Consider the following 13,330-nt stretch of genomic DNA (forward strand, 5'->3'; position numbering starts at 1 on the left):
GAGACAAGGGATTGGGGGAGGGTGTAATCGGTAGGCATGGGCAAGTGTGTTCAACTCATCCACGGAATGGTAATGAGGAGGGTGAATGGGAAAATAAAGGAGAGGAAAGAGGCCCTATAGCTCACCCTAAGATCTCCCTGCTCTCTCTCGTTATAAAGCTGCGCAGTTTAGCCCGACGGTTTAGCCATCCTACAACTGTGTGATAAAAGATTTTACAAAAACAAAAACAAACAAAAAAACATCAGTACTTGCATTGTCATAGCAGGTATGTTGTGCTTAGGATGAGTTATGGTGAGTTTAAGACAGGCTTGTTTAGATGTAAACAGTGTGAGAGAACTGTGAGGGGCTTCTTTAGGAATACATAAGCAGTATCTCTGTTTTTCTAGCGTGTTTCCGTCCGGGTTGGTACTAGGTACCGCTAAGCAGCTGCCTTTGTGAGAACCTGTTTCTTTTTCTTCCTTCTTTTTAATAAATGTATTTACTTGGGAAGAGGCAGGGTTTGTGAACCTCGGCATTCTCTTTAGGTTTACCGTCAAAATGGACATTCAGTGCTACATATCGAATTAGATTGACATGTTTTAAAGTCAGTTCGCGCCACAACGCCAAAGGATTGTTGTCCGCGTACGTATATCCTGTCGTGTATAACAAACCAAAAAATAGCTTTCTCAGTTATGCTTTCTAAAAATTAAAAGATTCAATTTGGCTTCTCTTCAAGAAATTACACGTGTAGCTTTAAATATACAATTTCCTATGAGCAGCGGCTTAAAGAGTATTCAAATGTTTAGGTTTTTTTTGTCTGCAAAAAAATCTCAGGATATCCTCTGGGTTGAAAAATAATACAAATCAAATCCCAGCAATTAAAATAAAAAGTCAAACAAATTTAAAATGACTAAATAAAAACGTACCTGCACATGCCAAAATATTACAAAATCCAATAAATACAGAAATTATTGCACAGTTAAAGGCTCCACATATGTTATCATTTAATTCAGCCTCTGACCGACCGTTAAAAATGATCTTTAGCCAAATGAGGCAGTTTAGATCGGCTTCAATTGGTGCTGTTAATATCTGTTTGTTTGTTTAATTGTTTTTCTCGGTTGGCAGTTTCTCAGGCAAAAACATAAAATTAACCCAAAATTCGATATTTAAGAAAAAGAGTATCCAGCTACCCCTTTTTGTATTTTTTTGTTTTTTAAATATATAAGTCAATGTGTGGCGAAAGAGGCAAAATAGGAAAATCTGGCTTAGCTTCTCTCGGCTTGCTCAATTTTGACCTCGTTGGTCATCAAATGTTCCCCGTGCCACTTTTTCATGTGTTTCTCGAGAGTGCTGTACACGCTGAAGGGCATTTGGCAAATGTCACAGCGGTACACTTCCTTACCCATCTGCCCGTGGGTCTTCATGTGGCGGGTGAGCTTGGAGCTCTGGGCGCAGGCGTAGTTGCACAGCTCGCACTTGTAGGGCCTCTCTCCCGTGTGGCTGCGCCGGTGCACTGTCAGGTTGCTGCAGTTCTTGAACACCTTGCCGCAGTACTCGCAGGTGTCGCTCCGTCGGCTCTCCTTGGAGCTGGGCCGGCCAGGTCCCGGGCCCCCCAAGTGAGGAGTGCTGCCCCCGCTGGCTGTGCCGCTGCGCCCCGACAGGCCGCCATCCAGGAGGTCCCCGGGAGGCGTGGAGAAACGCAGGCTGCCGTTCTCAGACGAGTGCTCAGAGGAGGTGCCAAAGGGAGATTGTCTGGAGTGGGTAAAGCCCAGGAAAGGGTCTTTGATGAAATGTCGTGAGGCAGCGTATCCCACCAGCCACTGGGAGTAGACGTTCTCGGAGGGGATCAGGGGCGCCGGGGGCATTTCCAGGTCCTTCTCAATCTTGATCCTCTTGTTGGAGGAGTTGGACAAGCAGGGGCTGGTGATGGGAGTGGGTTTGCGGGGGAACAGGCCTGAGAAAGAGTCGCCGGAGCCACAGTTCCTGCCATTGATCGTGGGCTTCTGGTGGTCCCTTTCCATCTGGTGGTGATGGTGCTCCCTCTCCATCTCTCCCACCACAGAGTCCTCATCCCCAGTGTCCCGCTGCCCGTCGGACCCCCTCTTGGAGAAGAGCATCCGATTTTTACGATTGTCGACTATCAAGTTATTGTACTGCTGTATAGTGCTCAGGCCCACACTCTCCACCATCTTGCCCAGAGAGAGGGCATTCTTCTCGTCTGATGGCGGCTTGGAGCCATTCTCACGGTTACGATAGAACTCCATGTTGTCCATGCTGAAGTTTGACTCCGGCCTGCTCTCGTTCTCCGGCTCCTCTTCCTCTTCCTCCTCTTCCTCCTCTTCACCCTCACCCCTGAAGTCTCCATCTCGGTTCTTCATGCCCTCTCCTGTCACGTCGCTGGTGCCCGGCTCCGGTGAGCTGGTGGTGGAGAGCCCATCGTCAGACCGTCCTGTCATGGAACCAGACTTATGCATGTGTGTTTTCATGTGTCTCTTCAGCTTGCTGGCCTGGGAGCAGGCATGGTCACACAGCTGACACTTATAGGGCTTCTCCCCGGTGTGGCTCCGCCGGTGGACCACCAGGTTGCTCTGGAACTTGAAGGTCTTCCCACAGAACTCGCATGACTTGCTCTTGGCCTGCGTCTGGGGCGGGGTGGTGCTGTTGGGGGGCATGGGCGGCAGGGGCGGGGTGCTGAGAAAGGGCGACTTTGGGCTGGGCTGGAAGGGGTTGGGGTTGAGCAGGCGGTGCATGGGGTTGACCCGGCTGGGCGACAGAGGAGGGGTGGCCACGTTGTTGTTCCCTGCCAGCTGCCGGAGCCGCCTGGAGAAGTCCATGGACTGGGATTCGATGGCCATCGGCGTTAGCCGCATCACTCTCTCGAAGGCACTGGGGTGCTGGGAGATGAGCCCCATTTCTTCGGCACTAAGGCGTTCCAGCCGGTGGGGGTCCAGGTGGTGGCGGGGTGGGGGGCTGACGAAGGGAGGTGTGTTGGGGAGGCCTCCGCGGTTCTCCATGAAGCCTGGAGGGGGCTCTCGGAGCATGGGCCCGGTCATCCTCAGCAGGTGGAAGGGGTTGCTCTCTGCCAGGAAATTGGTGAGGGGAGACTGGGGGATGGAGTCCTGGCCCATGGGGGGCCCGGGGATGGTGATGCGGGGGGTGAGCGATGCGCTGGAGGGGTTGGATTCCAGGTAGATGCGGATGCCGTGGGTGTTCTGGGCGTGCTGTAGAAGGAACCAGGCGCTGGGGAAGTGCTGCTTACACGTGGTGCAGATGTAGCTTGAAGGCTCATCCCTTCCTCCTGCAACACAGGAGAAACACACACCAGAAAGGAAAATGATTAAAACATATTTTACAATTCATTAAATGGCAGTGACTTTACATCTATCTGAGGAATTTTATTTAGATTTGTGTATAAAGGTATTTGGAAGTCAGTAAAAATCAAGCGCCACGTCATCATGATGGCGCAAAATGCATCCTCATGATGATCTGGCAAGTGACACTTTGCTTCTTGAAAGTCCAACATCCTGAACACGTAAATGCTAACATGCAAAACATTTTTGGGACCGCATCAACAGCGGACCAATGGACTAATGTTTTTGAGTGGTGTTCTCCTTTAAATGGATTTGTGGTGAGTGTGTTTGTATTTCAGATGCCGTAGCTCCTTACAAAAAGCATATTTCACATGAGGAGAATAGCATGACAGAGTAAAACGGTTCAAGCACAAGTGGATATCTGACAGCTGTAGGACGGAAAGTCACCGCTGAGAAACGTGGCCATCACCCGGTCACGTGTTCATTCATACAAAGAGTGAAACTTTGCCGAGAAAGAACTGTCGGACACACTTTTGTTATCCGCATCATATTTGCCTAATACCTCTAGTGGTGGAAACATCATGTTGTCACATAAATGGGACGCACTTATCAGGCGTTTGACAAGTGCATTACCATAGTGACTGTGGATTGGACTGCCGAGGTGGGAACACTGTATCCACCGGTTTAAGTGCTCTTTAATCTCTCCTCCTTACAAATCGTTGAATTATTACACCATGCAAGTGCGCGTGTGCACGTTTTTGTCTCTGTGTGTGTGTGTGTGTGTGTGTGTGTGTGTGTGTGTGTGTGTGTGTGTGTGTGTGTGTGTGTGTGTGTGTGTGTGTGTGTGTGTGTGTGTGTGTGCGTGTGTGCGTGCGTGTGTCTTTAAAACCCATGAAGTCCTCCAAGCAGAGGGACTTTAATCGTCACGGAGACAAGAGACGCCAAAGTAATATGGCTCTATAGTGAGAAAGTACAACTTAAAGTGTGATTTAAGGAACTCTTATCACTTTCCAACCAATAAAGGCAGTGCCGCGAGGGAAGAAATAAAAGAAAAAAAGGCAGAAAAAAGGAGGAAAAGGGAAGGGAGGAAACTAAAGACTAATATGGTGGTGCATCAAGACAAATCACTGCTAATAGAGGGAGAATACGGGTGGAGAGATTGCAACATAAATGTTTACTGGTTTTGGGGTTGTAATTTTGGTATTGAAGTCATTGGTATTTAACTGACATCCACAGGGTGCTTTGTGTCATTCAAGACGCGAATTGAAGAACTCATGGCAGATGATACTTCACAGCTTTTGAGGAAAATCTTGGGTGATGTTTTCCATGTTTCTATTGTGCCCTCAATGGGAATTCCAGCATAAATAAAGGTTGGATAAAATAAATTAAATCCCAAGAGTGGTATAACTTCTTTCGCCGTGTCTATTGCTCAACATTGCAAAGGGAGAGTCACTAAATGGAATAACTCTCCACACACATTAAGACGAGGGCTCAAATATTGACTCTGTCATCATTGACTTTATAGTACAACTAAGGCCTCCCTGGTTCACTGTCCTGAACATGTGAAAATATGCCCTGGGTCCATTCCACCCACGCAAATTCAGGATGAAAATGTGACAATTCAACCAGCACAGACAGACATCCATCTATCAAAGCACATATCTTAGGAACTAAACCCAAAAGCTGCTTTGTCCTGATTCCCTTAGTGATTCCTCTAAGATCAATAGGGATTGGAAAGTGTAAACAGAGCTTTGGCTGTGATTAAACCAATACTGCTGGAGTACAGAGAGCAAGTGAGAGAGTGAGAGAGAGAGAGAGAGAGCGAGAGAGCGAGAGAGAGAGAGAGAGAGAGGAGAGGAAAGAGAGAGAGGATCAGGAAAGAGAGAGAGAAAGAGGAGGAGAGAGAGAGGAGGAAAGAGAGAGAGAGAGAGGAGGAAAGAGAGCGAGAGAGAGAGGAGGAAAGAGAGAGAGAAAGAGGAGGAGAGAGAGAGAGCGAGAGAGAGAGAGAGAGAGGAGGAAAAAGAGAGAGAGAGAGAGAGCGAGAGAGAGAGAATGGGGGGGGGGGGGTTCTAGGCCTGGTGCTCGGCATAGCTCCCTACCTTTAACCAGCATGACTAATTGAAGGCCCAGCCTCTGAGTTACACGTGCAGTTTGGTAATGCAAAGGGGACTCGTTACTGTGGGGACTCGTTACCGCAAACAAGCAGAATATCCAGCCCGTACAGTGGAGAGCTGGATGCTAAACACAGGGCGCCACACTCCTAGGGGATTGGGGGAAAACACACGTATGAAGTGGGAAATGGTAATTGTGCTCTTGGAAATGAGTTTCATTTATTAAATGAAAGCTTTCTGTTTTGACCTAATGCGCCAAGTTCAGAATACAGAGGAAAACATGTGCTGCTGTAATTGTTTCGGGTTTTGATTCAGAGGTTTGTGCCTGAGTGTATGTACATGAGGTGTGAAATACTCCACTCACAAAGGATCGAAAAAACATATTTCCCAGATCAAACACGCCATTTGAGTGGCCAGAGTGTCCCACTGTTCTGCAATGTGGTGTGTCAAATGAGTTTAGCCTGTCATTGGTCCACAGGGTAGAGAGCTGCAGAGAAAGGATAGTGAGCAACGCGACACAATGCAGATGGAACAGGGATGTCCGACCCAGAATGCAAAGTCAATTCAGGTCACAGACATGTGAGTCCGTCTTGTTGTTATGTGAATAAAATCATCTAAGAAAAATGCTATAGGTCTGCTTATGATGAAAACATGTTTTTTTGTTGCATTTGTGCAAAATTGCGAATCGTGTGCATTTAGAATGCACATCCGCTAAGAAAAACTCACATGGCTATATTTGATTTCAGTGCTACAGACCAAAGGAAATCTTCAAAAGTGTACGATACACAGAACTACTTGTTTTCTACATTATGTCTGAAAATATCTTAAAACGTATACCACACTGTAACCTTCCCGTTCATATAAAACCATTTTTACAATTTTACTATTTTTTCCTCCCTTTAACACTAAGATTTGCATCCTATCAATTATCGTCATCTGCGTGTCAGCTCAAAGAATGGCTCAATCAATCTGCCTGGACAGAAAACTTTTAAACCTGCCATGTCTCCTGGCACTTAGAGGAATGCTGCATTGAAAAGGTCTGAGTGTGAAAGCGTTTTCCCTGCTATACGTGGAGCTGTGTGTGGAAGTTATGATATGTTAATGGCTGGCTGTCTGTCTGACGTGTGTGTGTGTGTGTGTGTGTGTGTGTGTGTGTGTGTGTGTGTGTGTATCCGTGTGTTACTGTATGTGTGTGTGTGTGTGTCTGATGTGTGTTAAGGAAAAGACAAGGAACAGCTGCTCACCTCAGTACTGAAGCTCTGGCCCTGTAAACCCTTTCACTTAATTATAGTGGACACAGCATACACTCTATCACGCACGCACACACACACACACACGCACACACACACACATAGACACCGCTTCAGGCATCTCAGGACTTTTGAAGGGCTACACATTAACCCCCCCCCCCCACCTCCTCCTCCTCCTCCCCCCCACCCCCCCCCCCCACCCTCTGCCAACACCCAGCCCGTTTCTCCCTCTCTCCCCTTCCCCATTCCACCAACATTAAACTACCACCCCTCCCACTACGCACACACACACTCACAAACAATTCGCTGAAGCCCTCTCACACACACAAATACATTATTCCACCCCCACTCATACAAACTCCTCACACCCCCCCAACACACTTTCCTTACTTCACCTGACAACAACCCCCTCCCATATTTCCTCTCTCCACCCCTCCCTCCCCCTCCATGTTGTTTTATGGTCAAGTCCTTTTCAAAGCCCTAATGCTCCATAAAGGAAACAAAAAACACTGAAAAACAACCAAGGCATCTGTTTTCTACACCTGCCCCTCTTTGACCTCTTCCTCCCTCTATCTCTCTCTTCCTCTATCTATCTATCTATCTATTTCCCTCATCTCTCTCTCCCTCTCTCCATCTCTTTCCCCCTATCTCCCTCTATCTCTCTCCCTCTCTCTCCCTCTCTCTCTCTCTCCCTCTATCTCTCTCTCCCTCTATCTCTCTCCCTTTTGCTTTAAACTGCCTGGGTGTAAACAACACACTCCACTTTACTGTCCGAACTTCTTCACAACAAAAGTCATCAGGGGGCCGAATGCTCATTTAATTCATTTCCACCCCACAATTAAGGAGAATGACTGTCTGCCTCTGTCCAGCATCCACTCCCTGTGACGGAGGGAGGTAGTGGAGTGGGCCGTGAGTTTATTGAGGAGTGTTCAGTGTGTGCCCTCCCGGGGGGAAGGAGTCCGACGCAGATGGCAAATAAAGTATGCAGCCCGAGGCGAGAGCACATTATGCTAATTCTAATGTCAGCTGTACTTTAATATACAGCTCTATTTAATCACCCCATTATTTCCCATTTCCATATGAAAAAAAGGAGAGAACGAGGGAGTGGGAGAGAGAAAAAACCTGCGGCACTGCTCTCACTCACTCACTCACTCACTCACTGCTCTCACTCACTCACTCACTCACTCACTGCTCTCACTCACTGCACTCACTCACTCACTGCTCTCACACACACACACACACACACACACACACACACACACACACACACACACACACACACACACACACACACACACACACACACACACACACACACACACACACACACGCGCACACATTCTGAAAAACTGATACACAACCAGAAATGGTTGGACTTGGATCGTGACTTGAAGGAGAACTGCTTCGCCGCCAATAAAGATATCACATCCTCTCACACTGTAGAGAGGAACCTCTGTACTGCCAGTCTCCCTCAACCAGACAGACACTTTACCATTACTCTCCCAAGAACAAACTTCCATTTCACCATGACCATTTCTCACATTACTACCAAGCCCAAGAAAGTAAAGACTAAAACTCAACTTCTCCAAGAGAGAAAAGTTCCCTAAGTATAATGAGAAGAGACTGTGGGCTTCTTCTCCCTGAGTTGGTGGGAGTTTTAACGAAGCAGTAAGGGAGAGAGTAATGATCTTGTTTTCCATGGGACAAACTCCCATTGTGAAACAGCTGCTGCATGGAGAGGAGAGAGAGTGAGAGTGGGGAGAGAGAGGAGAGAGAGAGAGGAGAGAAGATGGGGAGAGAGGAGAGAGAGAGAGGGCAGAAGATGGGGAGAGAGAGAGACAGAGTGGGGAGAGAGAGGAGAAAGAGAGAGGAGGGAAGGTAAGGAGAGAGAGAGACAGAGTGGGGAGAGAGAGGAGAGAGAGTGAGAGTGTGGAGAGAGAGGAGAGAAGATGGGGAGAGAGGGGGAAGAGAAATGGAAGAGAGAAGGAAGAGAACGGGGAGAGAGAGAGAGAGAGAGAGACACAGAGTGGGGAGAGAGAGGAGAGAAGATGGGGAGAGAGAGAGACAGAGTGGGGAAAGAGAGAAGAGAGAGGAGAGAGAGAGAGGAGAGAAGATGGGGAGAGAGAGGGAAGAGAAATGGAAGAGAGAAGGAAGATAACGGGGAGAGAGAGGAGAGATCTTTGTGGGCTATACTCGGCCTTGTCTCAGGATGGTAAGTTGGTGGTTGAAGATATCCCTCTAGTGGTGTGGGGGCTATGCTTTGGCAAAGTGGGTGGGGTTACATCCTTCCTGTTTGGCCCTGTCCGGGGGTGTCATCGGATGGGGCCACAGTGTCTCCTGACCCCTTCTGTCTCAGCCTCCAGTATTTATGCTGCAGTAGTTTATGTGTCGGGGGGCTAGGGTCAGTTTGTTATATCTGGAGTACTTCTCCTGTCCTATCCGGTGTCCTGTGTGAATTTAAGTATGCTCTCTCTAATTCTCTCTTTCTCTCTTTCTTTCTCTCTCTCGGAGGACCTGAGCCCTAGGACCATGCCCCAGGACTACCTGACATGATGACTCCTTGCTGTCCCCAGTCCACCTGGCCGTGCTGCTGCTCCAGTTTCAACTGTTCTGCCTGTGATTATTATTATTTGACCATGCTGGTCATTTATGAACATTTGAACATCTTGGCCATGTTCTGTTATAATCTCCACCCGGCACAGCCAGAAGAGGACTGGCCACCCCACATAGCCTGGTTCCTCTCTAGGTTTCTTCCTAGGTTTTGGCCTTTCCAGGGAGTTTTTCCAAGCCACCGTGCTTCTACACCTGCATTGCTTGCTGTTTGGGTTTTTAATAAATAAATACCTTTGATTTGATTTGAGAGAGAGAGAGAGAGAGAGAGAGAGAGAGAGAGAGAGAGAGAGAGGGAGGAGAGAAGATGGGGAGAGAACAGGGAGCGAGAGGGGAGAGAACGGGAAGAGTGTGGGAAGAGAGAGGGGAGAGAGTGTGGGAAGAGAGAGGGGAGAGAGTGTGTGAAGAGAGAGGGGAGAGAGTGTGGGAAGAGAGAGGGGAGAGAGTGTGGGAAGAGAGAGGGGAGAGAGTGTGGGAAGAGAGAGGGAAGAGAGAGGAGAGAGAGAGGGGAGAGAGTGTAGGAATAGAGAGGGAAGAGAGAGGGGAGAGAGTGTGGGAAGAGAGAGGGAGAGAGTGTTGAAGAGAGAGAGGAGAGAGTGTTGAAGAGAGAGGGTAGAGAGTGTGGGAAGAGAGAGGGGAGAGAGTGTGGGAAGAGAGAGGGGAGAGAGTGTGGGAAGAGAGTGAAGGGAGAGAGCGGGAAGAGAGAGGGAAGAGAGAGGGGACAGAGAGGGGAGAGAGTGGGAAGAGAGAGGGGAGAGAGAGGGGAGAGAGTGTGGGAAGAGAGTGTGGGAAGAGAGAGGGAAGAGAGTATGGGAAGAGAGAGGGGAGAGAGTGTGGGGAGAGAGTGAAGGGAGAGAGAGGAGAGAGAGGGGACAGAGAGGGAGAGAGAGGGAAGAGAGAGGGAAGAGAGAGGGGACAGAGAGGGGAGGAGAGTGGGAAGAGAGAGGGGAGAGAGTGTGGGAAGAGAGGGGAGAGAGTGTGGGAAGAGAGAGGGAAGAGAGTGTGGGAAGAGAGTGTGGGAAGAGAGTGAAGGGAGAGAGAGGGGAGAGAGAGGGGAGAGAGAGGGGAGAGAGTGTGGGAAGAGAGAGGGGAGAGAGAGGGGAGAGAGAGTGTGAGAGAGGGGACACCACAGTGTGTGTCACCCATGGACACGGCCTCGCTCCACGCTAAGCCCCTGATTCAATTAGCCAGAAATTATGGCTAATAACGATCTTAGGTTTCCAAACAGGCCGTGTCAAATGCTGCATGCCAATATGGGCTTTAGGAGCACACACACACACTTGCATATACTTATTCACACGTGAATGAACACATACACATATACACACGTACACACACACAGCAAAGAGACAGAGGTCCCAGATTCCCTATAGTCTCAACACGGATGAGTTGCCAAGGAGACATGAGACATTGACCAATCACTGTGCAGGCTGGCAGGATCATCGTGTTATTCAAAGCAGGTGATTTACAAAGCCTTCTCTTCTCACACAGCTAACTTCCTCTATTGTGACATGTCTAACCAATCACATCTCCGTCATTTCCTCTCTCCAAGCAATGAAAATGAGGGAGAATGCAGTAAATTGGATGTCTGTGTTTGTACGTGAATCACACAAAATAACCGCGACTAAGTTTCGCCACTGTTGGGTTTTCATTGTTATCCGACCGAATTTAGGAGATTAAAATAAAAGCTCAGAATCATTACTCCGTATCATTTTAGTCGTAGGAGGGAGAGAGAAAGAAGAGGGAGACAGACAGAGGGCGAAAAAAAACAACAGAATACTCATTTTCATTCATTTGGCAAATTTGCATTCACTTGTCATTATAAGCCTTGGTTTGTGTGGTGGTTTGAAAGAGAGAGAATGAGAACGAGAGTGGGATTTTTTTTACGGACTGCCGAACCAAATTGTAATAGCTGTTGACAAAGGGGGGGGGGGGGGGGGGGGCACCATCCGCCCCCCAAAAATCTCCTGGAATTTGAGAGATCTTCTTCGACAACACAATAAAAGATCGGGGTGCTAAACTGATGAGGAAGCTGCGCAGGGGGAAGAGAAAAAGCTCTATAGGATCTTCTAATGAGGTGTTCATTTGCTGACATTGGTTTTTACTGTGGGGACTTCATTTAGGCTGTCATTAAGCCATTATCCAACGTAAAGAAGTCTGCCGTCCTGTAACAGCCCTGGTTGGTTCTGGAAGCCCTTTCTCACTCTATTAGTGGAAGCGTGCCGTGTTGGGCTGGCCCGATGCCTGTGTTTGGTTTGGCCCGCGTTCACACACATCTTTGGCAGGAGGGCTGTTGGATGGCTTACAGAGGGAGAGGGAAAGATGGAGAGAGAGGAAAGCGCGAGAGAGGAATGTAGAGAGAGACAGGAAGGGAGGGGAGAGAGCGGGAGAGGAGGAGATATGAATAGTGCGTAGTGTGTTGGCTGCTGGATCTGTGAGTGAGGGGTCCATTGAATTTTAAAAAAGTGATTGAGGTATAAAAAAATCTCTGTCATTCTTATTTCCTCTCAGATTATTAAATATTTTCATCATTTAATAATTGTTCAATAATTAGTTTTTAAATATTGAAATTATAAATATGGGCAGGAATGCCCTAAATCTGAAATGAAATAGAATATATTTTATAATACTTTCCTAAACTCTGAGGGGGAACTAAATATTATGGAACCTCAATGTAATAATTTAGCATCTTTTTATATATTATTTCAAGTATATGATTGTGAGTGTGTGTTCTTTGTGTGTGCGTGCGTGTGTGTGTGTGCGTGTGTGTGTTCTTTGTGTGCGTGTGCGTGTGTGTGTGTGTAATAAATATAATATTTTGAAAGCCGCCAGAAGAGCACATCAAACACATGTAATTGTCAGACATAATTCCTGTCTGTCCAGATAGAGTGGATTAATCAAGGTTTTGGGATACAGGGACAAGTTTACGTGTGTGTGTGTGTGTGTGTGTGTGTGTGTGTGTGTGTGTGTGTGTGTGTGCGTGCCAATGCATTTTGTCTGTGAGTGTTTGTGTAAATTAAACCTATAGTTGCTGACAAATGTAAACTCTCTTTCACAAACACGCACACACACACACACACACACACACACACACACACACACACACACACACACACACACACACACACACACACACACACACACACACACACACACACACACACACACACACACACAATTCAGATCTGGGTTTGCGACAGTGTAGCCTATGTCTGGTTTCCTCCTCAGAGACTGCTGGTGGGCAGGAAACAGAGGCAGAAGGTAAATGAGGACTGTATGCATTCTGTTAAAAAGCATTCCAAATGGCAATCATTCCCTACGTAGTACAGTACTATGGCCCCTGGTCAAAAGTAGTGCTCTATATAGGAAACAGGGTGCCATTTGGGACACATAAAAAGACTCCGCTCCAGCCCTGCATCCTGCTATGATTAATACCATTGTATAGCTCTGCTCTGTTCTGTTCTAACCAGGGAGGCAAGAGGTGGGTGGGTGGGTGTCTGGAGAAAGGAGAAGGGGACGTAGCTGCCTGCCTGCCGCACTGCATTGTGGGAGCTCCCCTGCTGTTGGTCCCTGGAGTGTTGTGATGTGCGCTCTTCAAAAAGCCTCATGTCAGCGCCGCTGCCTCATTTAAAGGCAGACTCCCCCCCATTTGCATCTCCCCACATCTAACAGGAGCAGCCATATGTCGTCAAGACAAACAAAAAAAACACAAGACAATGGTGACAAATAAATTGGCACATTACCCTTCCCCCATCCCATTTTCATTTTCTCCAGCCTGTCAACAAAAAAATAAACATCTGAAGAAGAAGGGAGAAGAAGGGGAAAAGGAAAGAAGGAGAACGAGATGGGGCGGGGGTGGCGGGGTGAGAATGACCTGTAGGCAGCCAGTTCCATCCCTCTATCCAAACAAAACAAACAAGCCAAAAAGCAGGAGACCGGTCCGCGTTGACGGGGACTGCTCAGGCATGATGATGTGAGGAGAGCAGCGTTCAGTAAGGATGGCATTTATCTGGAGAAGGAAGCATGTAGAACTGAAACCGGTTGACACCATTCACAGAACACATCCAGG

At 47.8% G+C, this 13,330-nt stretch overlaps 1 protein-coding gene across 1 annotated transcript in view; it reads right to left on the reverse strand.

Annotated features, from left to right (window-relative positions):
• Positions 1 to 473: 473 nt before the first annotated feature.
• The window catches only part of bcl11ba (BCL11 transcription factor B a), a 57,746-nt gene continuing 44,889 nt past the window's right edge, over positions 474 to 13,330 (reverse strand). Inside the window, 1 exon segment of the mRNA XM_036954640.2 lies at positions 474 to 3,277. Coding sequence (XP_036810535.2) covers positions 1,245 to 3,277 — 2,033 coding nt within the window. The 3' untranslated portion in view covers positions 474 to 1,244.

The sequence above is a fragment of the Oncorhynchus mykiss genome, chromosome 19 (assembly GCF_057628025.1).
Source record: "Oncorhynchus mykiss isolate SJ-2025 chromosome 19, ASM5762802v1, whole genome shotgun sequence".
NCBI lineage: Eukaryota > Metazoa > Chordata > Actinopteri > Salmoniformes > Salmonidae > Oncorhynchus > Oncorhynchus mykiss.